A 27,945-nucleotide genomic window follows, 5' to 3' on the forward strand; every position below is an offset into this window, starting at 1 on the left:
TAAGAATACTGGTTATACTCTTACTATATGAAAAGTAATTGAAGTAATATTAGAATACAAACTCAATTTCATCTCAACAAATTCGTGATTTTTTTTTTTTTTTTTGGTACTGGGGATTGAACTTGGGACCTTTTGGTTGCGAGACAGGTGGCGGAACCACAGAGCTAAATCCCCGGCCATACAAATTAGTGATTTTAATTCCTAGTTTAATGAAGTCTAGTCGTGTCACTGTTGATTTTAGATGGTTCAGCTGTTGAAAATGACTGTTATGGTGTGATGAGGTAAAACATCAAGGAGCAATAAACTGTTAAAATAGTGAAGATTGAAAATTACAACTTTGAGATATTTGGGAACTCATAGTATGTAGTTTATTTTTAGGTCAGAATTTAGGAGCTTTCCAGGAATTCTGTAAAAGCAATGAGTTTAAAAAAAACAGCGAGAGGGTGAATCCAGTTATGAAAGATGGCCATCAGTTATTTAGAGTAGTTTGTATGGGTTAATATATTATGTAAAGTAGTGCTGGGTGTATAAAAACACCATGTAGGTGTTTACTTCTTGAGCTTGGTTTTCCTGGTCTTCTTCAAACTCTTTGTGTGGTCCTAATTGTTAATATCTTTCAGGTTATCTCTTGTGTTGTATTTTCAAAGCAGCTTTTTCACTTACAGTGACCAGAGCATTCAGCCTCTCAGACCACACACAGAATCCTATAAAGTGGAGTCATTCCAGTTCCCTTTCCTTTTGTTATTACTTCTCATACACTGTTAATTTAGCTCAGTTAATCTGATTTGGAACATTGACTTTAAAAACATTTTTTTTTGGTACCAGGGGTGAACTTGGGACCTTTCACTTGCAAGGCAGTCACCAGAACCACTGAGCTAAATCCCTGGCCCTAAAAACATTTTTTGTTTTTTTGTTTTGTTACTGGGGATCGAACTCGGGTCCTTGCGCTTGCGCAGCAGGTGGCAAAACCACTGAGCTAAATCCCCGGCCCGCTAAAAACATTTTTTAAAGCATCTTTTTCCTTTCTGTATAAATGCTTCCAGAGTTTTCCCCTATACTTAGTTGAAAATCAGCCTTGCTGAAATATGTGAAAGAAAATTGTTATCTTCATGAATTAGGTATGTGTCTTTGATAGAGTTCAGTAGGTCTTTTGTTCTGACTTGTAATAATTAACTCTTCAGTGGGTTTTTTTTGCCTGTTTTTTCTTTTTTGCTCAGAACTGAGGATTGAACCTAGGACCTATTCACTGAGCTCCTCAGCCCTTTCTTGTATTTTCAATTTTGGAACACTGTAGAGTGTTGCTGAGTTGCTAAATTGCCCAGGCTGGGCTCAGATTTTCAGTCCTTCTGCCTCAGCCTCCCAGATGTGCTGCATCATCTGCCACACTTGGCTTTTTTGTGTATTAGTGAAATAATGACAGGTCTTCTAGGATTTGTCCTCATTTTGGTTAACATTTTTTTTAAATGAAATCTGCACATACAGTTTTGAATGTAATGAGTCTTGAGTTGATTTTTTAGACTCAAGGTAATCTGAGTTGTGTGGTTTGCAGGATGAATTTACTCTGTGATAGGTATCCCAGTGGATTGCATTGTACACTTTTCTCTTTACATGTCTCCATGAGCATGAAGGAGATCAGAAAATGCTCCCCTCCTCCCAAATAAGCTGTTTTGCCATAAAGATTATTTTGAGCTGCAGGTGATGAAGAAGCAGCAGATGCAAAGCATTCTTTCCCCTTCCCCTGTATGCCTGAGTGCAAGGCATGATTTCTGTTTATGAAGATGTCTCCTGGCCTAACCCTTTGCTATATCAGGAAGAGGAAAGTGTTCAGAATCACTGTAGAAGACTCTCATTGGAGGTGGCCATGACTTGTGTCTGCATAAACAAACCTTGCTAAAATAATCCTAATCAATTCCATTAGTTTTCTGCATAATTTACCTTCACATAATTTATTGCTCCATGAAGCCCAAACCCTTTTTCCCCTGTATAGTCATTTCTCTGCAATTTAAAACCTTTGTTAAGGGCAACTCATCTGGGACTCCTCCTATCTCTCAGAAGCTATCCCTATTCCCCCTTCTTATTCCCTGTTCCTATTCCCCAATAAATTTTCCTACTCTTAAAAAAAACCACAAACCTTTGTTAAAATAGTATACAAGCTCACAAGCCTAAAGTCCTTTCGAGATTTTTACTTTGTGTGTGTGATGCTTTCATGTGCTTGTGAAATAAATCTTTTTGTTGTTAATCTCTTTTTGGTTGATTTAATGGACAAGTCCTAAGAGAGTAGAGGAAAAGTCTGCCCATCCATGTATCAAGGCTAAGAAGTGAATTCTGTGATGTTTGATTAGCCTTTTTAAATATCTAGTTTTAGCTGGGCATGGTGGCACATGCCTGTAATCCCAGCACTCTGGAGGCTGAGGCAAGAGGATCTCCATGAGTTCTAGGGCAGCCTGGGCTACATAGTGATTTCAAGGGCAGCCTGAACTACATAGCAAGTCCCTGTCTCATAGATAAATAAACAAATAGATAATCTTGTTTCAAGTCAGTCTCTTCATGAATCATTTTCTTTTTGGAAATTAAACTCAAATGCAAATCTATGTAAATGAAAACTTTAGATATTCGAATGACATATAGATTTTTAAATGGCTTTTTAATAAACTGCATATCAAATGAAGTGTGGTTTATTTCACCCAGAGTGTGGTTGGTACTTACAAGTAAAATTGACAACAGATTTTGAAAGTAGGCACCTTGCCATCTTAACAGATGAGCATTAATATTAACCTAGGCAGTAAGAGCCTGTGTTTTGTATGTTTTTGAGACCCACCCATCCCAGTTGTGATTATTCACTTTGTTTCTCTAATGTGTCTTTTAAATGGAAGTTGAAAACTGTGCCCACTTTGAAGTGGATTTAATTTTTCCCCAAATAGCTTTCAGTGCTGTGAAAGGAAATCTAGATAATAGAGCAGACCTTAGGAGTCATAAATGAACATTTTTTCCATTGTATACCAAAGAAGTAAAACAACATTGTAGACCATATGAAGCTATACAGATAAAAATGCTTTTATTTATTTATGTATGTATGTATGTATGTATGTATTTATTTATTGGTACCGTGGATTGAACTCAGGTTCTTACGCTTGTGAGACAGGCAGTGGAACCACTGAGCTAATAAATCCCTGGCTATTTATTTATTTTTGAAACAGGGTCTCACTATGTAGTTCAAGCTGGCCTTGAACTTACTATGTAGCCCAGGCTGGTCTCAAACTCACAGTGACCCTCCTGCCCCAGCCTCCCGAGTGCTAGGATTACAGATGTGTGCCATCATACAGATGTCTGCACTATAAAGTGAGACCCTGTCTCAAAAAAAAGAGTAAATAAATAAAACAGTTGATTTTTTTTCTCAAATCTGTGATTTTTTGGTACAAGAAGATGTTCTCTTTACTTTTTAGCTTTGCAGTCTCAGTTGAGTTGCAGGGGTAAAGGACGCTTACAAAATACTCTTATGTCTATGGTAATTTTAAAACTGAAGGGAATTTCTTTCTGTCATAACACCTGACACTGGTATAGGAGGAGCGATTGCTAAAAGGCCTGGTTCCTTGAATGAGCAGATGGCACAGGGGCCAATAAGTTCAAGAAGTCTTCATCTGAAGGGTCTGGTTCAGAAGGGTTTTAGTTTTTGGAATAAAAAAAGAGGTTACAATTTCTGCTTCAATTGTGAGTAAAAAATTTACATTAGTAACGTTGAGATACAACTCATATAACATGTAATTTTCATGCAACATGTATAATTCAGTGGAGTTTTCCTTTTCATTGTTGGATTTTGTTTTGTTTTGTTTTGTTTTGCAACAAGGTCTCAATATGTAATCCAGTCTGGCCTTGAACTCCGTATAATAGGCCAAGCTGTCTTGATCTTCTTGCATTAGCTGCCTAAGTGCTGGGATTACAGATGTGCACCACCACAGCTGACTTACTGCTATTGTGTGTGGTGCTGGGGATCACACTAGTCAAGCACTTTACCATTAAGCTACACTCTCAGCCCTATACAATTCAATGATTTTTTTCAATATTCACAGAATTGTACATATATTACCACAATCAATTTTAGAACATTTTTATCACCCCCAAAAGAAATTGTGCTCCATTTTCCCATTACCACAACCATCATTCTCACCCTAGTCCCAGGTAGTCCTTTATTTGCTTTTTGGTCTCTATGGATTTATCTATTTCAGAGATTTCATATAAATGAGAGAAGTAGTATTTTTGAAGTCATTTTGATTTGGGATAGTTTCAAAGTGTCAGCATTCAAATCAGATTTGTTGGGTTTAAATTCTTGCCCTTCCATTTAGCGGATTTGTTTTTTGGGATGATTTTATGTAGGCTTTCTGTGTTTTAGTTTCCTCCTTATAAACAGGGATAAAAATGAGACCTGTCTGAGAAGCGTGAAGACCAAGTAAGTTAATACATCAAAGCATTTAGAATAGCTGTGGCACCAGAGTCGGCGCTTAATAACTATTATTGCTTATTAAATTATTAGACGGGAAAATCACTCTGAAATAGTGACAAAATAATTTTAATACTTTTGACTTAGGAATCTATAGGAGTCTTTTTTTTTTTGGTACCGGGGATTGAACTTGGGACCTTGCACTTGCGAGGCAGGCAGCAAAACCACTGAGCTAAATCCCCAGCCCAGGAGACTTATGGTAGAAATATATTTAGTTACTGGGGAAACATTTCATAGTTCAACATGGTGGCATACACCTGTAATCCCAGCACTCTCAAGAAAAAAAGGAAAAGATTACAGAAAGTTTGTAGGTTTTAAGCCTGTAGGAATTTTAGTTGTGTTTTCTAGGCTAGTAGAGACTGTGTTAGATAAATGAAAATGGAACATTTACTGAAGCTGTGGAGTCTTACTGGCCTGATTTGCTGGTCCCTTAGCACCTATTTTTATATATATATCTCAAAAATGTGAGCTAATTTGTCTTTTCTTTAGAGAGTTGTCATTTAAAATTTATGTAAATGAATGCTTATGTCTTTGTTTATAAAAGAAAAAGTCCCTTTACATTAATTTTTGCTTTGGGGGGATATTTTTTGAGAGTCTCACTGTGTAGCTCAGGCTGGCCTTGAATTCACTGTGTGTCCCAGATTGGCTTTGAACTTGCAACAATCCTGCCTCAGCCTCCAGAGTGCTGGTGTTGCAGGTGTGCAACACCATTTCTGGCTTGTTTTTTTGTTTTTGTTTTTTCCATTTTTAAGTGAATAATCTGAAAGCCATGTTGTTCATAGTGTAACTTTTAGATCCCTTGAGGGCTTTATTGGTCTTTTGTTTTCCTAGTGAGCATGTTAGATGAGATGCTTAGAATTAAGTACAGTCACAGCTCAGTTGGGAAATTTTAGTTTATAATCTTTGTTACTGCTGAATGTGACTTTAGAGATCATCTAATAGTACCCCTAGCTTTTGTTGATAGTTTAAGTGATTTCCTTACTATTATTATTATTATTATTATTATTATTATTATTGTCAAACCACAAATAAACCAGGAGTGGAGGCTCATACTTGTAATCCCAGCACTCTGGATGACTGAGGCAGGAGGATTGAAAGTTCAAACCCAGAGCCGGGGATTTAGCTCAGTGATTACACCACCTGCCTCTCAAGTGCAAGGTCCTGAGTTCAATCCCCGGTACCAAAAAAAAAAAAAAATCACCACAGATTTCAAAAATAAAAAAAATAGAAAATAAAATAAAGTAAAATGTATGGAAAGGGCTGGGGATTTAGCTCAGTGGTTCTGCCACCTGCCTCGCAAGTTCGATCCCCGGTACCAAACAAATAAATTAAATAAAATGAAAGTTCAAACCCAGTCTGCATTACTTAGTGAGACCCTGTTTCAAAATAAAAAGGAGTATGAGCCAGGTGTGATGGCACACATCTGTAATCCCAGCAATTAGAAGGCTGAGGCAGGCGGATAGCTGTGAGTTCAAGACCAGTCTAGACTACAAAGTGAGTTCTAGGTTAGCCTGATCTACACAGCAAGAACCTGACTCAAAAAACCAAAAAAAGAAAGAAAAAAAAGGAAGTATGAGATGTAGCTCAGTGAGAAAGCCTTGGGTTCACTTCCCAGTACCACAAAAACAAAACAGAAAATTAATTGTCTTAACCATTTTCAAGTGTACAGAGTAGTGTAAACTGTATGAATATTGTCGTGCAATAGCTCTCTAGAACTTTTTTATCTTGGAAAACTGACATTCTCTATCCATTAACAACTTCCCTTTTCTTCTTCCAGCCCTCTGCAACCATCATTCTACTTTCTGAGAGTTTAACTACTTTTAGGTGCCTCAAATAAGTGGAATCATGTTATATTATATTATATTATATATATATATATATATATATATATATATATTTTTTTTTTTTGGTACTGGGGATCAAACTCGGGACCTTACACTTGCGAGGCAGGTGCCAGAACCACTGAGCTAAATCACCAGCCCTTATATAGTATATTTTTGTTTCTGTCTTACTTCACTTAGCTTAATATCATTAAGGTTTATCCATGTTGTACATATGACTTTTCTTTTTAAGGCTAGGTAATATTCCATTATATGCATGTACCATATTTTCTTTCTTTGTTCTTCAACTGATGGATGAGTCTACCTTTTGGCCATTATGAATAGTACTGCAATGAATATGGCTATACAAATACCTCTTAGAGACCTTTTTTCAGTTCTTTTCCATATATACTCATACATAGTATTTTATATTCTAATATGAGTATTTTATATTCTGATAGTACATAGGAATTAGCTTCTACACATCCTCTTCAATATTTGTCCATTTCTTTTCTTTCTTCTTTGATAATGGTCATCCTAACAGGTATGAAACGATACCTCATTGTGGTTCTGATGTGCATTTCCCAAATGAATAGTAATACTGAGCATCTGTTCATTTGTATTTCTTTGGAGAAATGCCTATTCAAGTACTTCTCCTATTTTTGCATTGGATTGTTTAAGTTGTTGTTAATGATTTGAAGTTATTTTTATATTATGGATATTAACCACTTTTCAGATATATGATTTGCAAATATTTTTTCCTATTTAGTAGGTTGCCTTTTCACTATGTTCGTTGCTTGCTTTCTTGTGCAAACATTTGTAAGTTTAATGCCCCATTTGTCTATTTGTACTTATGTTGCCTGTGCCTGTGGGGTCATGCCCAAGAAATAGTTGCCATGCCACGCATGGTGGTGCATGCCTGTGGTCTCAGCACTGGGGAGGGTGAGGCAGGAGGATTGCCATGAGTTTGAGGCCAGCCTGGACTACATAATGAGTTCAAGGCATAGCCTGAACATAGCAAGCAAGACCTTGTCTCAAAAAAATAGTTGCCAGGTTTAGATAAGGTTTTTCCTGATGTTTTCTTCTATGAATTTTATAGTTTCAGGTTTTTGCAGACTCTGTTTTTGCTTTGTTTTGGTACTGGGGATCGAACTCGGGACCATGCGCTTGTGAGGCAGGTGGCAGAACCACTGAGCTAAATCTCAGCTGCAATTTTAAGTTTTTGATCTTTTTATCTTGCTAAGAGTTTAAGAGAAATTAGTGTGTTCTTCCCTGTACTTTTTTGTCTTTTAAAAAAGGATTTAAATGACTTCTAAAGAGGAAAATTGAACCATAAGTATGTGTGCATATATATATATATACATATATATACACATATATATATGTCAAGCTAAAATAATTCTTGACCCATATCACAAAGTATTTCCCATTTTCTCAGGTTTTGTGTGCTTGTCTTATTTTTTAAACTATTTGCTTGAACAAGCGAAGAAACTGAATCAATTCAGCCTCCAGTCTCCTTCTTCTTTACCACCAAAGAAGTATTAGTGACTATATTTGCTTAGATATTGTGCTAGGTTTCTTTACAAATATTTTTTTTTTTGGTACAGGTACAGGGGATCAAACTCGGGACCTTACACTTGGGAGACAGGCAGCGGAAGCTTTAAAAAATTTTAAGCATATTGTCAGGTTTCTGTTTCCTTTCTAAAATGTCACCTGATAAATGTTAGTGATTATGTGTGTAGTAATAAGTAATAATACAAATATTGAGCACATTTCATATTTATTATAATGTTATTAGTTCTAACTGTAGTAACTGGGAAAGATTTGAGTGATAGATTACTTCATGTGTTTTTTAAATAGATGGATTTTTATAGTTTTTTTAATAGTTATTACCTGACAATTTAATTAAAACTTACATTTTTAAGAGATTTGCTAAAATGACTAAAGTTTTAAAAATTTGTTTTAAATTCAGATGATTAAAGTAGTAAGTTGATTACTTGGTCTCTTTTAGAGTCTTCTATGTTATAGCTTTTTTTTTGAGACAGGGTCTCACTATGTAGTTCAGGGTGGCCTTGAACTCACTGTGTAGCCCTGGCTGGCCTAGAACTCATGGCAATCCTCATGCCTCTGCCTCCTGAGTGCTGGGATTACAAGCGTGCACCACCACACCCAGCTCTATTATATCTTTTTTATTTTTATTTATTTTTTTGAGACAAGGTCTCAGTATGCAGCCCAGTCTGGCCTTGAGCTCGCTATGTAGCTGAGGGTGGCCTTGAACTCATGGTGATTCTTCCTGCCTCAGCTTCCTGATGCTGGGACTACAGGTGTGTGTCACCATATCCAGCTGTATTATCTTTTTTTTTTTTTTTTTTTTTTTCTGGTACTGAGAATTGAACTGAGGACCTCGTGCTTGCCAGGCAGGCATGGTGCCACTGAGCTAAATCCCTGGCCCTTGTATTATATCTTTTTAAAAGAATATTTTGGGCTGAGAGTATAGCACAGTAGTAGATCCTGTGCCTAGTGTGGGCAAGGCCCTGGGATCAATCCCCAGCACAATAAACAAACAAGAGCTTTTCATTGTGAAATATAAAACACATGCAAGGTCAAGAAGTAGAACTTTGCCAGCACCTCAAAAGTGTCTTCTTGCCACGTCTTCTCATTATTCTTCTCTCATGTGTAACTACTATGCTGATTGTATAAGTTTGTTACTCCTGTTCCCCCATTGAGGTTTGAGCCCAGCACCTTTGCGCTGACCTACTGTACATCAAACCCTTTTTAAACTTTTGAGCCAGGATTGCATTAAGGAGCTAAGTAGCCCAGGCTGGGCTCGAACTTGAAATCCTTCTGTTTCAACCTCTCAGAATTCTGGGATTATAGGCCTGTGCCTCTGTGCCCAGATTCTTTTCTTTAGATTTTTACGACCCAGTCATGGATCTGTAAGCACTATTGTTTTTCTGTTTAAATTTTTTATTTTACCTACGTGGATTTATGTTTGTGTTGTTTTGCTCCTTATTATGTTTGTGAGTCAGCATTATACCAGGCAGATTCCCCAAATTTTTAATTGCATGGGGAAAATAGAGTAGGAAAAGCAAAGAGTTTCATGTTTCACTTCTGGCTTTTGCTTCTGTTCAGCAAAAATGGTTTTGAGAAAGGCACTTGAACTTTTAGGATCTCTTTTTTTCTTCTCTGAAACCCGAGAGAATGTGTTTAACGACTTATAGGATTCCTTCAGCTCTAAAACTGATGAAACTGGATAAGTAAATGTTTTGCTAAGCTATACTTAATTTGTTTCATTTTTGTTTTCATTAGGTTGTCTTGGAGATACCCAGTTTTGTTTTAGATTTCGACGGTCTTCTGGGAGGAGGGTGTCACTGCATTGTCTTCTGGATCAATTTGACAAAGATTTACCAGTTTACTTAAAGGTTGGAAAAGTAGTTATAGAAACATGTCCATGTGAGAAGAAACTCTTACAGCTTACTGCATTAGAACCCATTTTTTCAGTTACCTCTTAGAGCATTCAGAAATATTTTACTCTGTTTTGTTACTTTATTATGTAGCCGAATTTCTTCAGAGAATCTAACTGATAAGGTTTTAGCATATGAGTGAATGAGACTAAAAAGTTATTGTTCTTGAAACATATAATGCCATTGTGAATTATAGAAATGGATTAGAATGCTGAGGTGATTTTCTTTTGTTAATAATTCTTTGTTTAGATGTGGGGGTGGAGTGCCGCTAAACAGTACTGTCCAGAATTGGAGTAGTAACCCTTATACTTTATGATAGTATATAGTTGTTTCTTTTTTATTTTCTAATGTACTTTGCTTATAGTTACTGTTTATTGAAACAATTTTAATAACTCAGATGATTTTAGAGTCTATGTGCTTCTCTCCTTGGTACTCTATGCTTATATCTAACTGCATGAGGAACATTTCACCCGGATATCCTTTCAGCATATTCAGTATGAATTTGACTTTATTGGCCTGAAGTTGGCTTTTACAATTGACCTTTCTGTTCCGCTTGTGGCAGGAACCCCATCTCAGCAAAATTTCTCTCTTTGGAATGTCTCTTCGATATTCTCTTCCAATCAGTGATAATAATGGCTATTATTTATTAAGACTTTTTATGTTCTAGATACTGTAAGTATTAGTAAGAATATATTACGTATTAATCCTCCCTACAATTCTCTGTGAGAGTTCCTTTTGCAGATTAGGGAAATGAGGATGCCCAAAGACATCCCAATTTTTTTTTCCAACACACTATATCTTATAGAGTGTTGCCAGCTAAAGTATATCTACAGTATAAAAGTAAATAGAATATAAAATGATTAGTAACTGCTGAATGAGTAAAGAGCTAATGATGGTACTGTTTCCTCATCTTAACTATTTTCAATCTATCAAAATAAGAAAGCCTTTACTTTTCCAACCTCTTCTTGTATACTTGTGTTCTATTTTAGCCAAATTGAACTATGTGGGTTTTCTTGAGAAAGCTTGTATTTTTCAGTTTTTCTCAAACTTTTAACCCTCTAAATCTCAAATGTCTTTGTCTTTAAATACATCATATCTGTTCTTTCAATGCCCAGTTAAAAATCAGCTGCCTCCATGTAGTCATTACTCTTCTCTCTTGACCTTCTTATAACAATTTGTGCTTTTTTTTCCTGGAACCTACCCTCTGTTATATAATAATCATTTTTTACTTTTTATATCCCTCCGAGATTGTAATCTCCTTAAAGAATTGTGCTTTATGCATGTCTTTATCTTGTCTTAACACAATACCTTGTTTGAAGGATGAAACTAATAAATATTTACTTAAACAATACCAATCTCAAATAAGGAACTGAGCCAAAGTTTATTTTGTTAAGATCTCAGAACTCCATAGGTTTTACAGTATAGTTTCTTTTCAAATTGTGTGTTTAAAAACACTCTAGAGAATTGCTTCTCGGCCTTTTGGCTAAGATCAAGTATAAAAACACTCTAGAAGTTTCATTATTTTTTGGATTAACGTATGACTAATATGTACGATTCAGATTGGTTTTTAATGCCTTTTATTTTCTCTCTTGAAATTTTATTTTAGGACACCTCAGTTTGGTAAAAGATTGACCCCCTTATATCCCTGACAAATTCAAAATTGTAGGTAGAATTAAAAATACATATATAGCATTGGGGAAAATACAGAATTTGGTTATTTTCTAACTTTAATTACTATAGCTATGAATAAGGAATTTAAACTGAGTATGTAAGGGGAAAGTCTCACTTTAGATGATTCTTAGTCTCATTTTAGATTATAAATCTTTCATTTTTGGGCAAATTAGGATTTTATCTGGCAACTACTGTCATGGTTATTGTTTGTTGATAGAAAAACATAACTAGTTCTTTGTTCCTCACATCTTGATTTGGGTTTATAAAGGAACCTGATGTTAATATTAAGTGCTGACCATACATTAACATTTTTATTTTGTTACTTCTTTTATAGAAAGACCCTGCTTATTTTTATGGATATGTGTATTTTCGACAAGTTCGAGATAAAACTCTTAAGAGAGGCTACTTTCAGAAGGTAATTTTCATATATACTAATAAAGTATTTTTATATTATGATTGGAAAAATAGAAGCAGATTTAACAGTCTTTAAAGTTTTAGGTATTTCATCTTTAAATGTAGTAGACTTTAAATTTTGTCTGTACTTTTTAGATTATACATACTTGTTCTTAAATTTTAAAGTGCTATTGGGGCTGGGGATTTAGCTTTGGGCTGGGGATTTAGCTCAGTGGTTCCACCACCTGCCTCGCAAGCTAAGGACCCGAGTTTGATCCCCAGTACCCCCCCCAAAAAAAGAAAGTGCTATTGAATTTTTGCTATCTTTGTGCTAGAATCCTGCTAAGTTGCGTTAGTGTATGGAAGAATCTTCTTAATTTTGGTATTTTAGAATAAAATAATAAATAATAAAATAAATAATAAAATTAGTTGTAATATTGTTACAACTAATAAAAGCTTGCAGTATCTTTTTTTGAGTAACCAGTAAGTAAACTTCAGCAACACCTTAGCAATTATTGTTTCCGTTCTAAATGTGCAGTCTTTTTAAAAAAAAATAAAGAAAAATGAATACATCTTACTTAATCCCAACTAATAGAGCACGCCATTTCTATTTATAACCAGAATTTTCCCTGACCACTAATTGATGCTGGATGGAAAGGTAAAGAGTGGTTTTCAAGAAAAACAACTTTTTAAAAAATTGTTGTTGTTTTGTTTCGAGATGTGGTCTAGCTATGTAGTTCAGGCTGGCCTTCGACTCACTGTGTTGCACAGGCTGGCCTTGAACTCAATGATCCTCCTGCCTCAGCCTCCTGAGTGCTGGAATTATAGGTGTGCAGCACCACATCCTGAAAAAAACATTTTATAAATTCAGCATATTCCAAATCCTAAGTGGTCAAACTATAAAATCACAATTTGGAAATATATGGGCGTAACAATTGAACTATACAATGTAATAGTCATAGGTCTTTGGATAAAGCATCACAATTCCTTCTTTCCTTAATGGAAGTGTTCATTTGGCTAATTCTTGATATTGCTGTGCTGTGCACAGTAGTAGCCAGGGTGCGGAAATTACCCGTGGCATTGATCTGTTTATAGGAAATTCTTTCTCCTGAAGATTAGGAACATCTGTGAATGTGGCGTAATAGTCTTAAAGTGTGATAATAAAGTTACAATTTTTATACACTGCAGCTATGGTTTTGTGATTCCTTCTAACTGTCCATTGTAAAAGCCTTTTTATTTTAAAATCCACACTTTTTGCTGAATTTAGTTAGTAATTGCTCTTGCAAGATGTGAATGGCAGACTTAAATTGTAATCATTAGACGATTTTTTAAAATTATTTCTTTTTTTCCCCCTAGTCATTGGTTTTAATCAGCAAACTACCTTACATTCATTTTTTTCACACTGTGCTGAAACAAATAGCACCAGAGTATTTTGAAAAGAACGAACCTTATTTGGAAGCAGGTATGTTAAACGTTGTATGAATTATATATCTTTATGTTTTTAAACTTTTACTGAAAATGCATGATGAAAATGAAGTTGACCTTTAAAAATTTGGAGAATAATTTAAGGATTATATGAGGGAAAGAGATACAAAACTATTTGGCATCTTTTCCTACAAACACCAAAAATAGTATCTGTTCTTATCACCTCTAACAACATAGATGGTATTCATTTATTAGGATAATAATGAATAAATTTTGAGTTCACAATTCTCAGAGTACCATTGAATGGAAATCACTAATAATAATCACTCTACCAGGTGATGTGTATTTGTAGCTAATTTAATTTATTGATTAATTAATTTTGGTTTGTTTTGAGACAGAGTCTCACTTCAGGCTGGCCTCGAACTCACTGTGTACCCAGGCTAGCCTCTTAACTAACAGTGATCCTCCTGCCTCAGCTTCCAAGTGCTGGGATTACAGGAATGTGCCACCACACCAGGCTTTTCATTTGTTGCTAGTTTTAGTAGTAATAAACAGAAAGACTCTCTTTAAACCTATTAATTTGTCACTTTCAAAAAATTTTATTGCCATGCATGGTGGCACATCCCTGTAAACCTGCTGATTGTTGACTTGGGACGCTAAGGTGGGAGGATTGAAAGTTGGAGGCTAGGCTGGGCAACTGGGTGAGACCGTGTCTCAAAACTGCACAACAAAACAAACAACAAAATAAAGGGTGAGGGTATAGTTTGGTGGTTAGAGTGCTTGCTCAACATCTGTGAGTCCCTGGGTTCAATCCTCATTATTGCTAATAAAAAAAGTATTAACCAATTTATATTCTACCTAGAACATATGTTTTTCTGAGTGAAATGTAAGATATTTTCATCACTATTACTTTTCTTTTATCTTCTATTCTGCTTTACAGAAAGTAGAGTTCTAATTTCTAATGCCCCATTTTAATACTTCAATATTTTTACTTATACTAAGAAAATCTTTTGTTACATTTTTCAGCGTGTAATGATGTTGATAGATGGCCTGCCCCAGTGCCAGGGAAAACACTGCACCTGCCTATCATGGGAGTGGTGATGAAGGTAATAGCTTACAGCAGTGGTGGTAAATCTTTGGCACGCATGTTGTGTTTTTCATTTATGACGAAAGATGTTAATATATGAGTTGTTTTTTCTAAACTAAAACCTCAGTATTCAGGTTTAATTGTAGTGTTGGCACTTTGTGATAAGTAAGTGGGTTTTGGGTTGCAGTTTGGGCACTTAGTCTCTAAAAGTTCGCCATCTCTGGCTTATAGCTATCTCACTTGTCTCATTTTATTTTATTTTTATTTATTCATTTATTTATTGGGGTTTTTTTGAGTCTGGTGTGAGGTGTTAGAGACAGCAAACTCATCCTGCTTCCTACAGTTAGTGGTAACAGCTCCATGCCTGCAGTCCCCCTGCATCCCGTTTGCACAGGAGTGTCTTTCCTGTGTAATATGTGTGAATGTAATGCTCCCTCCTACAATTCTGCAACTCCTGGCCCACACCAGTGCCTCCAGGGGTGGGTAGTAGCAGAGACAGATCACTTGACCAATTAAGTTTGAATTACTGAAAATTCAGAGAAATTAGGAAAGCCATTGGTTCTCAGTTATAAATAAACATTCTTCCCCGGTTATTCTCTGTTAGTGTGATTTTGTGGGTTGTTGCTTTTTTAAAAATACATTAGCATTTTACTGTCAGACCTTGTATGAGTACTTTAAGTACAATTCACTATCAAGTTTGACTTATTTTTGACAGTGTTCTCTCTTTAGATTTGCTCATTTTTTTTTGTATGTTCTATTTTTTTCCTTGGGAAATCATCAAAAGTTATACTGATAGCTCTTGGTTGAAAGTGCTCATTATTTCCTGGGGCATTTATCCAAAGGTTTGGCAAGCTTGAGGGTGTGTTTGGGTGTGTGTATATTAATGAAGGAAAGATTAGAACAATAAACAGGAAACAGTGTGATGTTGATGTCCTTTTTCTGTCTTTTGGCAAGTTTGCTTCTCAGTAGGTTAGTGATTTCACTGTGTTTGTGAATATGGAGACCTTGCACTTTCTGCTGTAACTGAAAATAAATATAGCCTTAGTTTTTTAATCTGACAAAGTTTTTGTTTGTTGTTTTTGTTTTGTTTTATTTTAGACAGGGTCTCGCTATGTAGCTCAGGCTGGCCCTGAACTCACCATGTAGCCAGACTGGCCTCAAACTCATTGAAGACCCTCCTGCCTCAGCCTCCCTATTGCTAAGATTATAGGTGTGCATCACTATGCCAGGCTAATCTGATATAAATATTTTAAAATACCTTTTTAGGGATTGCTGAATATTCCTTTATAGCAGCAGAATAGGGTACTTCTGATCCCTCATTCATTTACAGTCAAAGATACTTTCTTATCTTTTTAAGGTACGGATTCCCACATGTTATGACAAGCCTGGGACTACTCAAATAACACAGCTAACTCAACAGGTAGTGTATGGAACATGATAAAATGATCACAGAACTTTAAAACTAGCAAATGTGGTTTCTTGGGTTTATTATATATTTCTGGATATTACTGAAATACTCTGTTAAGTAATTTTCCAATGAATTGATAATAAACTTTCTCCTGTTTCTTGTTATTTCTCCAATAGACACTGGAGAACTCAGAATTTATACTGTAGTTGTTAGGACAAGGGAAAAGTGTTTTTTCAACAAGGTTTAATTGTGGTAAAACCTTTTATCTTAGAAGAGTGGCCAGAAGACTTCTGATTTTAGAAGACTCTTACAAAAGGATTTTTTAGTTATGATTCCTTTTCCTTTCTCTGAAAACATCTGTTCATGGGTGGAGTTGAATTTTTCATTTGAAAGGTTTTATCTGGTATGTTAGCACTCCCTTTATCCTTTGCATTGAATACAAATGGAGAGCAGGAAGAGGACTAATTTTTTTTTTCCTGTTACTTATATTATCTAGTTATAATGGAAGTATTTCATATAGTTGTGATCTAATCTAACATCTAACTACTGGATAGTTCTTTATCCATGGTATCTATGTTTTTTTCTCTGTCTTGTGCTGTATTATGGGAGATTAGTAAGACCCATTCTCTTTCTGGCTGCTCCTAGAGGAAATGAATCATAAAAATATAGATAGGCAGCCTGGCTTATTGATCATGAACTACATAGGCATATTTTAAAAATCAGTTTCTGCAAATTTTAGTGATATCTTCTCATTTTCCTTTTTATCTCTTAGGCAAATACACACATATCTGTTATTTTACCTACTGTTCATGAGGTGGATCTTTTCAGGTAAAAAAAACACTTTAACTTTTCTCTCTTGCTTTGTCTTACTTGATAATTTATTTAGAAAATGAGTGTTCTGATGGATGATGTGGAAAAAGTTAGATGGAAATACTTACTTTACTTGGTAAAAGATCAATGACAGCACCTGGGAGGCTGAGGCCAGAGGACCATCAAAAGTTTGAGGCCAGCCTGGGCTCACAGTGATTTCAAGGCCAACCTGAACTACACAGCGAGACCCTGTCTCAAAAAAAAAAAAAAAAAAAATCAATCAATCAGTGATTCATCCCTGGCTGCATTTTATGAACATTGACAGGGAAATTTTTATATGGTTTGGGTTTTACATGGTAAAAATAAATTGTGTTTTGTTTTAGTGTGAGAATAATGATATTGTTGGGCCGGGGATTTAGCTCAGTGGTTCCGCTGCCTGCCTCACAAGTGCAAGGACCCAAGTTCTATCCCTGGTTCCAAAAAAAAAAAAAAGAGAATAATGGTATTGTAATTTTTAATTTATTAAGGAATAATTTGAGGAATGGGCATAAATTTATTAATTTTTATTACTTGTATTGGTACAGTTTAAACATACATAATGATCACATTCATCAAAGGGAATTTGTGTTCTCTTCACCCACTGTGGCTCTGACACTACACAGTGGGCTGTCTCTCTGTGCTTCCTCAGCACATGCCTCCTAGACTTTGTACCCCTAAACCAGACCCCCCCACCATACCCCTTCCTCACCACACAGTGGTTCTGCAGGCTCCAGATCAGGCCACTCCCTGCACATGGGTGGCCACTTCTCCTCACACAAGCTCTGATATTCACCTCTGGGCCAGTGTGGCTCTCTTCCCCTCAGGTGAAAATACCTGCTTTGTTCTGCTTTAGGATTCAATTAATTGGGAAAGGAAGAGGAAGAGCCCCTTGGCTTTATCCTTGGGCTATCTTTTCTTGGAGGAGCACTTTCTTCACATTTTCTTTTTGCCTTTGAGTAGTTAAGATTAATTCTCCTAATTTGCACCTCAAATTTTTATTGGATATTTTTGGATTTAAATTTACTTTTTTTCTTTGTGTGTATATGTGGAGTTTTTTTGTTTTGTTTTGGTTTTGTGCTGGAGATAGAATCAAGGGTCTCACACATGCTAGGCAAGCCCTCTACCAGCCCTGTGTGTTTTTTAATTGTTTTAGATTATGATCTTCACAAATAGATAAGGTTTTTTTCCCCTATCTGTAATCTGCTAGGAAAAATTGTTACCATCCAGGAAAAAAATTAACTGAATAAGTAAAAATTACCAAATGTCCAAGGCTTAGTAATTATTAGTGGAGTTACGGCCTTCATTCAGTTCCAGCGCTGCTATAAAAATATGCAGCAGTTTTGCATTGGGAGGATCTGCTGTTCAGCATTCAAACTCTCCCTAGTGATTTGTTGTTGTCATTCTCTAATATTAAAAGCATTTTTTTTTTTGAGACAGGGTCTCACTATGTAGTTCAAGCTGGCCTTCAATTCATTGTGTAGCCCAGGCTGGTCTTGAACTCATGGAGATCCTTCTGCCTCAGCCTCCTGAGTGCTGGGTTTACAGGCATGCGCCACCATGCCCAGCATTCAAAAGCACCCGCTTTTTGGCTGGTCCAAAGTATTGAGCTATCTCAGTTGATGTTTAATGGTCAGTTATATATTAAACTTCTTGTTTTGCTTTCCCACCCCTTCTTAATCCTGCTTTTGACTATTAACTCCCCCATCTCTATCACTGTCTCTCTGTCTTTATTTCTCATGTCTAATCTCTAATCTCTGTGGTGCTGGGGATCAAATCCAGGGCCTCCTACATACTGCATGTGTGCTTTGCTACTGAGCTACGTACCCAGTGCAGCACCGTCTTTTAAATTAGGCATATCCAATAAATGCCCCTTTGGCTGGGGATTTAGCTCAGTGGCACTGTGCCTGCCTTGCAAGTGCAAGGTCCTGAGTTCAATCCCCAGTACCAGGAAAAAAAAAAAACCCAAAATAATAAAAAACAAGAAATGCCCCTTTGGGAAATTACTTTTTTTGTTTCTTTCAAAATATTTAGAGTGGAAATTCAAACATAACAAGACAGTATTATTAAAATAAATTTACCATATGGTAAAACAGTTTAAAAATTATACACTTTCAGCTGGGCATGCTGTTGTATTCCAGTAATCCCTGCACTCAAGAGGCTGAGGCAGCCAGATCTTTTTTTTTTTTTGTACCAGGGATTGAACTCGGGACCTTGCGCTTGTGAGGCAGGTGGCAGAACCACCGAGTTAAATCCCCAGCCCTATAGCCAGATCTTGTCTCAAAAAAAAAAACCCTCAAAGGATATAAAAAGTATATAAAAGGAAATTAAGTCTGTCTCTATGCATAATTTGTATACCAGACCAAAATATAAAAATCAGAAAGAATTTATATCAATGTGAATTTTTAAAGAATGATTATGTGAGAATTTAAAAGTCAGGATTGGATAAATAACAAAATAATTCTGTGTAAACACTTCTCAGGTGTTTCTGCCCAGTTTTTCTTCATAGTCAGATGCTTTGGGAGCTGGTGCTATTGGGAGAGCCCCTCGTGGTGATGGCGCCATCACCATCAGAATCGTCGGAGACTGTACTGGCCCTTGTTAAGTGAGTACATTTGATTCCTGGTGGTGAGATGCTGACAGCATTTTCACATCTCTGATATATTTCCCCACACATTATTTCATCAATCCCTATAACAACACTATAGAAGTAGTGCTTATAGCACCATTTTATGGATAATAAAATGTCAGGCTCGACGAGGGCTGGATCCATGTTTCTGTTCTGAATGACAAGCATTCACTCACTTATGCGAACTTATCCCTTGATAAATATTAGTAGTATGAGTAGTCAGTGTTTTATCAAAGGCACATAGCTAGTGAATGGTAGAGCCAGAATTTCATCCCATCTTCTGCCCTTACATCAATGTTCTTTCTGTATACCCTTGCACATTGCTTATTTCCATTTGTTTTTTTAGTTCCCTAGAAGGAGTTTTTCATTTTTTGAAGTAAATACATTCTCCCACTGCTTATCTACTGTTTGTATTGATGGTTCACGGTTAAAGAGTAGGGCCTTTAATTTCTATGTCCTTTGACTTACATATTCTTTCTGCTCCACAGCTGCATTTCTCCATTAAAGTACTTCAGTGATTTCCGACCTTATTTCACTATTCATGATAGTGAATTCAAAGAATATACAACCCGTACTCAAGCTCCGTGAGTAAACAGAATAACTTTTATTGACCAGGTGTTACCTTTATAACCCAAATCATCTAGAATTATTTTTGGTAATAAAATTTTAATTTAAATGTTTAACTTATTGGGATATTTTATATTTTATTTTAAGAAGGTTTGAACTGCTGACAATAGCTTAAGCTTTCAAGAGTTAGTAACATATTCTCTGTCAGTAATTTTAATGTGTTGTCATTAATAGTCATCAGACTGTACTTTTTTTTTTTTTTTTTTTTTTTGGTACCAGGGATCGAACTTGGGTCCTTGCGCTTGTGGGGCAGGCAGCAGAACCACTGAGCTAAATCCCCGGCCCAGACTGTACTTTTGATTCCACTGTCATTATAAAAAATCTTTTCGGTCTGTAGAATGGAAAAATAATCTTTCCTTTTTCCTTTTAGCTCCTGTTTATTCTTTTCATAACTTAAGTTTCTAGAAAATAACAAAAATCTTCATTTACTGTCTCTACTTGATTTTCTGGTTGCTTCTTAAAAGTTAACTACAGGGCCGGGGATTTAGCTCAGTGGTTCCGCCGCCTGCTTCAAAAACACAAGGTCCCAACTTTAATCCCCGGTACCAAAAAAAACAAGTATTCCAATAATTTGGGGCCGGGGATTTAGCTCAGTGGTTTTACCGCCTGCTGTGCAGACGCAAGGACCCAAGTTCAATCCCTGGTACCAAAAAAAAAAAAAGTTAACTACAGGTTAACTTCTTTTTATCTACTGTTTTTTTGGTTTGTTTGTTTTTTGCCAGATTCATCTCACTACCTGACCCAGTAGGTGGATTATTGCCTCATTTTTCCCACCTTCTCTCTTTTTTTAATTGAGACAGGGTCTCACTATGTAGTTCAGGCTGGCCTTGAACTCATTATGTAGCCCAGGCTGGCCTTGGACTCAAACTTGCAGTGATCCTCCTGCCTCATCCTCCCGAGTGCAGGGATTATAGGCATGCACCACCATGCCCATCCCACTTTCTCTTTCTTGTAACAGTTACTCTTTGATTTTGAAAATATTTTAATCCTTGATTCTTGCTCTCTCTCTTCACTCACTGGTGATATATTTCATTCCCCTTCTCTGCTATCCCTCCATATTCTCCAATATTCTTGTTCTGGGTTCTGATTTCAGACTGATAATTCTTTATTTGTAGTATTTCCAGTACCCACTGCCTTTGTTAAAACCTTATACTAATAACTGAAATATATCTTCCTAGCCTAGATTCTGTAAGGGCCATATCTATATATCCAGGATTTTTTGTTGCTGTTGTTTAAACACATTGCCTGTACTTTTTTTTTACCTGTATAGGTATTCATTCTACTATGATTTCCTTCACACATTTGAACATAGCTTGCTGTACTGAAAGCTTTTACATCTTGCTTATATATAAAGGTTTTCTCTTCAGTGTTTGTTCCTTCAGTGCAACTACAGTATAATTTTCCACATTGTGCATATTCATATGGTTTCATTCTAGGATTTGTCTTTGCATGCTTCTGAAAGGACTGGATGTCAGTGCAAATTTTCCCATGTTTGGTACATTTAGACAGCTTCTCTTCAAATCCCTGATACTCATATGATTCGAGTTCAGTGGTAGTTATGATAGGCACAGTTGGTGTTGAATGACCAATTGGGAGCTTTCTATAGGCAAGGCCTTCACATGGTTCTGTACCAACTGGTTTCATATTCGGATTACTATCTGGAGTAAAAAAAAACACTTCTCCATGTTGATACCATAATTTGTATTCACAGCATTTCTCCACTTCTTCACTTCTTAAATTTCCCCTGCAATTTCTGTACTTATCTTCAATCTGCTGGTCATCCCAGTTTCTTCCTATAGCAGCCACATTCCTAAAGTTTTCCGACATCACATCTCTGTAGAGCTTCTTTTGGAATAGATCTAACAAAGCCCACTCTTCCATGGTGAAGTTCACAGCCACATCATCAAAGAACACTGCCTCCATTGCGTGGCTTGGGTGTCTTTCAGGGTCCTTTCCACGAAGGCTGCAGTCAGTAGAAATCGAGAGCTGGCTCTCTCTCTGCAAGGTGCTCTGCACCTGGGCTTTGGCGTCAAGAAACAGAGCCCACCTCCCTCGGCTCACCTGATTGGACAGTTCTGCATGTACTTTTTAATGTCATTTGAAACTATGTTCAAACAATTCTTTTTGTCTCCCTCTTTTTTCCTTCTAATTGCGTGGCTCTTTTTTTATTTTTTATTTTTAAATTTTTTAATATTTTTTGGTACCGGGGATTGAACTCAGGACCTTGCATTTGTGAGGCAGGCATGGTGCCACTGAGCTAAATCCCCAGCCCAAGTACCTCTTTTTTTTAAAAAAGTTGTCAGAAACTTAAGTTGTCATAAATGTCTCCTTTGTAACATGCCTCACATCAAATTCTAATCAAATTTATAAATTTAAATCCTAAAATATCTCTCATAAGATTTTTTTTTTTTTTTTTGGGTACTGGGGATGGAACTCGGACCTTGTGGTTGCGAGGCAGGCATCAAAACCACTGAGCTAAATCCCCAGCCCTCTCATAAGATTTTGATAGCTCCCTTCCCAGTCTTGTTGTCTCTAGTCTTTCTCGTATCCACTGTTTCTTTTACCCCAATCCCTGTCCTCTTATAGAGCCTCTTCCAGATTTTCCCCAAAGTGATCCTTCTCATTCAAGCTTACCTCCACTTGGTTCTCTACCAGCTTCTCTTTGCCTGTAAGATAACATCTAAATTTAGCATATTAACATGGTTCTGCCCATCTTCTCTCATTTCTGGCTACTTACCCTTCCCAGTTTTTACTCCAAGAATGCTAAACTGTGTGTAGTTCCGTATGTGGACTATGATAGCACCTCATTGCATGGCACATACTGTTTGTTCTGCCTTGCCCTTACTGCAGCAGAAAACTCCTGGTCATCTTTCATGTCTGCATGTAAATGTCAACTTTTTGGTGAAGCTGTCCTTCAATCTCCCAGCAGACCTTAGATTTTCCTTTGTGATTATTGTGCATTTTATTCCACTTTCAGTGTCATTTAATTTTTGGTATCATAATTGAGTATGTAGACCCTTCCTATACGCTATTGCAAAGATTCTGTCTTTTCATCTTTATAAGCCTATTGCTAAGTATGTTGCATGACATGTAGTTGATATGTAATACAGTGAGTAAAGGAAAAGATAATCTATGTATTACTCAAAAGAAAATGAAACTATTCTTCACTAATTTAATACTCATCTTTTCTCACATTTAAAATTTTTGTTTTGTTTTTATATAGGCCCTCAGTCATATTAGGAGTAACCAACCCTTTTTTTGCTAAAACACTTCAGCACTGGCCACACATTATTCGAATAGGAGACCTTAAACCTGCAGGTAAAGTATAAATTTAGGGTCCTGTTTTCCATATGTAATGTGGCTGAACAGGTTTATTTCTTCCACTTTATTTTCATCCCTTGGTTACTTTTTATGTTGGTGGCAACTTTCTTTGCGGCAACTTAAAAGCCTTTGGAAAAGAGTATAACTTCTCACCAAATAGGTAGCTTCTGATATGATAATCATGTCTTCTCACCAAAAGATGTAACTCCAGTATTATGAACATTGAATATATTACAACAAAATGAAACTTCAAATATTGGAGCTTCTTATGTACTCATATGTGTAAGTCAGATGAAACAGGGATTTTTTTTTTTTTTTTTGGTACCAGGGATCGAACTCGGGTCCTTGAGCTTGTGCAGCTGAGCTAAATCCCTGGCCCGAAACAGGGATTTTTTAATACTGCTTTAAATAAAACTTTATAGAAAGCTAGAATTATCCCAGAGTTGTTAACAAAATTCTTGGGTAGATCTCAAAACAAGTATTATATATCCTTGTGACACAGATATTGATTAAGGGAATGGCTGAAAGGTTGTGCCTTCCTTGAGAAAAAGATAGGTAGTATACTGCTCGTGGTAGGAGTTTAATAGATGTTTATTAAATGAGTAAGTGAATTCTGAGGTTGAAGTTTGGTTAACCTAGATAACAGTTTCATAAACCTCTGACATTCCTCACTGGACATTCCTGACTTTTCACTGAGGTAGTTGGGACGTGAGATTCTAAGTTGGTTTTTGGGTTTTTTGGGGTACCTGGGATCAAACTCAGGACCTTGTGCTTGCAAGGGAGGTGTGGCGCCGCTGAGCTAAATCCCCGGCTCTGTTTTTTGGTTTTGTTTTGTTGTTTTTTTTGAAACAGGATCTCACTATGTAGCCCATGCTGGCCTTGAACTCAAAATGATCCTCCTGCCTTTGCCTCCCAAGTGCTGGGATTACAAGCATGTGCCACCATGCCAGGCTTAAACTTTATGATGTATTTATTACTTTTTGTGGTACTTGGGGGATCAAACTCACAGGTGCTCTACCACTGACCTATGTCCCCAGCCCCTTTTATTTTATTTTTATTTTTATTTTGAAACAAGGTCTCACTGAATTGCCCAGTTGGAGACTTTAATTTGTGATCTTTCTCGTTCAGCCTCCCAAAGTGCTGGGATTACAGGCATGTACTGTTGCACCCATCTTGATGTACTACTTTTAAAAATTATTCTTGTTGGGCCGGGGATTTAGCTCAGCGGTTCTGCCGCCTGCCTCGCAAGCGCAAGGACCCGAGTTCCATCTCCAGTACCATAAAAAAAAAACAAACTGTTATATGGAGGTATATTTGATACAATAATGGTAACATAGGATATCTCTTTTGGTATGTATATACACCTAGATGAAGGTGTTAAGAGTCAGAGATAACATCTTAAGTTGTACTGTTTACAAATACTGGGTTCAGTCTTATATTGAAATCTTATAAAAGAGAGGAAAGAACAAAAGGCTTTACATTGTCAGTCATAGCTTTGTGATATTAGGCAGAACATCCTCTTTAAGCCTAAAATTCTTTGGTGGGTGGATTAAACACAATAGCTTGATCCATGGCACTCAGTACATGTCCTGTTCCCTTGTCATTCCATTAGTGTTCTGGCTGTACTAATGTTAACTCAGAAAACAACAGTTATTAGACTCTTAAGCATGAGAATTAAAAAAGAAATCTTAATTTTGATATTTATTGTTATGGTTTGATTCTACCAATCTATATTATTGTGATTACTTGTAGAAGACTACTGTTTATTTTCTTTTTCCAATGATGAAAGGCTCTTTTGGGGATATAGGTGGAGGACTTTCAGACACAATCATTGTTTGACAAGCATGAACGATGAATCTGTTTAAGAAATTACTGTGCCGTGTTCCAAAGTTCCCCAACACTTTACATTTGAAACGACGTGTTAAGTGTTACTTCTTTACGTCTTTGGTGCTATTTGATCTTTTTCATTATGGCCATTCTCATGTGTTTCAAATGGTGATTTTAATTTAGTTTTCTCTAATGAATGATGATATTGAGCATATTTGCATGTACTTATCATCATTCACATAGTGTGGTGAGATGTCTATTTAAATCTTTTGCCCATTTTTAAAATAGGTTGTTGGTCTTTATATTATTGAATTGTAAGAGGCCTTTATGTATTCTGGAAAAAAGTCTGTTTTCAGATAAATGATTTGCAAATATTTTCTTAAAGGATGTAGCTTCTCTTTTCATTTTCTTAATGGCGTCTTTTGAGACAAGAAAGTCTTGCTTATCTGTATTTTTTTTTAATGGATTGGCCTTCCAATGTTATCTTAGAACTTATGCCTAACCCAAGATCACAAAAATGATCTCTTATGTTTTTGTCTAAAAGTCTTATTATAGTATTTACATGTAGGTCTATAATCCACCTTGAGTTAATTTTTGTGTATAATGTAAGAGCCTTAAGATCATCTTTTTTTTTTTTTAATTTTTTTATTGGTACATTGTAGGTATACAACACAACTACATTCTCATTGGGAATTGTACCTTTACATAATACATCTTGGTTCTTATTTTTTCCCCATTCCTAGCCCTCCCTTCACCCCCTCCACCCTTCCCTGTTTACAAAGACTTTATTTCCATTTTTTCCATTTCTTGTCATTTTTCCTTTCCCTTCTTTCCTTTCCCCTGCCCCTCCCACTACCCCTACCCCTTTGGACCTTTTCTTCCTATTTTACATTAAAAATACTTTCTTTCTTTTTTTTTTTTTTGGTACCGGGGATCGAACTCAGGTCCTTGTGCTTGCACAGCAGGTGGCGAAACCACTGAGCTAAATCCCCGGCCCTTAAGATCATCTTTTTGCACTTAGATGTACAGTTGTTTTAACACAATTTGTTTGAAAAAGGCTGTCCTGTTTTGAAAGACTACCCTTTTTTCTGTTCCATTGTATTGGTACCTTTGTAAAAAAAAAAAAAATTAATATAAAGGCATATTTCTGAACTCTTGTTTCTGTTCCACTGATCTGTATGTCTGTCCTTACACCAGCGCCATTCTATCTTGATTACTGTAGTTTTTTTTGTTTTTTGGTACTGGGGGTTGAACTCAGGACCTTGCACTTGTAAGGCAGGCGGCGGAACCACTGAGCTAAATTCCCAGCCCAATTACTGTAGGTTTTTTTGGTTTGGTTTGGTTTTTTTGTACCAGGGATCAAATTCGGGTCCTTGTGCTTGCTGAGCAGTTGGCAAAACCACTGAGCTAAATCCCCAGCCCCCGATTACTGTAGTTTCATAGTTAAGTTCAGAGATCATGAAGTCTAAGTCTTCCACGTTGTTTTTCAGATTGTTTTGACTATACTGGCTTTTTTTGTGTTTCCATTTAAATTACAGGATCAGTTTGTTAGTTTCTACAAAAAAGCCAGCTGGAATTTCAGTAGGGATTGCCTTGAAAATGAAATCAATTTGGGTAAGAATGCCACCTTAAAAATATTGAAGGTAAAAAAAAAAATATTGAAGGAAGCAGTGGTAGCACATATCTGGGAAGTTGAGGCAGGAGGATTATAAGTTCAAGCCCGGCCTGGGCAACTTAGTCAGACCCTATCCAACCACTGAGCTAAATCCCTGCCCCCCTATCTCAACATTGTAAAAAAGGACCGGAGAAATAACTCATTCCAAAGGTCTTGGGTTCAATCTCCAGGACTGCTAGCTAGTTAAATAAATAAATAGTAAGGCTAGTCTATGAATATGTAATGTCTCATCACTTATTGATATCTTTATTTTTTTTCTCAGCAGAGTCTTGTGGTTTTCAATGTACAAGCCTGATGCTTCTTTTGTTATATTTATTCCTTTGTAATATATTCTTTTCAGTGCTATTATAAATTGAATTGTTTTCTTAATTTCATTTTGGATTTTTAATTGCTAGTATATGGAAATATAATAATATATTTTGTATTATGTATATTGATAGAAACAAGTTTATGTATATTGATAGAATGTAGTTCTTGTGCTACTAATATTTTGTTGTTATTTTTTTATTTGTTTTTACAATATGGGATCAGATAAATTAATTTCTTCTTTCTTCTCTGAATGGTATTTATTTTTTTACTCTCATTCATCTTAATCTAATTCATGTAATATCTCCCTATCTATGTTGGTTAGAACCTCTGCTATAATATTGAATAAGTGTTTGTGAGAGCAGATATCCTTGTTTTACTAATTCTTAGGGAGAATACTAAATACATCATTTAGTATTTTACTACTAATTATGTTAGCTGTAAGTTTTTCATAGATCTCCTTTATCAGGTTGTACAAGTGCCATTCTTCCTTTCCTTTCCTTTCCTTTCCCTTCCCTTCCCTTCCCTTCCCTTCCTTTCCTTTCCTCTTTCTTTCTTTCTTTCTTTCTTTCTTTCTTTCTCTCTTTTCTGAGACAGAGTCTTGCTTTGTAGTTCAGGCTGGCCTTGAACTCACTATGTAGCCCAGGCTTGCCTCAAATGCACAGCGATCCTCCTACCTCTGCCTCCCACATGCCGGGATTACAGATGTGTACCACCACTCCGGCTGTTCTTAATTTTTTAGGACCATTTATTGTGAATTGGTGTAGAGTTTTGTTAAGTACTTTTTCTGTACCAATGAATATCATCATGTACTTTTTTTTTTGGTACTGGGGATCGAACTTGGGACCTTGTACTTGCAAGGCAGGCAGTGGAACCACTGAGCTAAATCCCCGACCCCTCATCATGTACTTTTTACCTTCAGTTTCTTAAATAAATCACATTTAGTTGTGG

At 36.2% G+C, this 27,945-nt stretch overlaps 1 protein-coding gene across 2 annotated transcripts in view; it reads left to right on the forward strand.

The window, feature by feature from the left end:
- Dennd6a (DENN domain containing 6A) overlaps positions 1–27,945 on the forward strand; it is a 66,523-nt gene that overhangs the window by 15,389 nt on the left and 23,189 nt on the right. For both annotated transcript variants that reach the window (XM_004864224.4, XM_087182320.1), the window contains 9 exons: positions 9,625–9,737; positions 11,785–11,865; positions 13,200–13,305; positions 14,295–14,374; positions 15,713–15,775; positions 16,536–16,591; positions 19,092–19,214; positions 19,727–19,822; positions 23,089–23,183. In XM_004864224.4, coding sequence (XP_004864281.1) covers positions 9,625–9,737; positions 11,785–11,865; positions 13,200–13,305; positions 14,295–14,374; positions 15,713–15,775; positions 16,536–16,591; positions 19,092–19,214; positions 19,727–19,822; positions 23,089–23,183 — 813 coding nt within the window. The remainder of the gene's footprint in view (positions 1–9,624; positions 9,738–11,784; positions 11,866–13,199; positions 13,306–14,294; positions 14,375–15,712; positions 15,776–16,535; positions 16,592–19,091; positions 19,215–19,726; positions 19,823–23,088; positions 23,184–27,945) is intronic.

Source organism: Heterocephalus glaber, unplaced genomic scaffold (assembly GCF_053883595.1).
Source record: "Heterocephalus glaber isolate CG9 unplaced genomic scaffold, H.glaber_assembly_v1.0 deba00001472, whole genome shotgun sequence".
In the NCBI taxonomy this organism is placed as follows: domain Eukaryota; kingdom Metazoa; phylum Chordata; class Mammalia; order Rodentia; family Bathyergidae; genus Heterocephalus; species Heterocephalus glaber.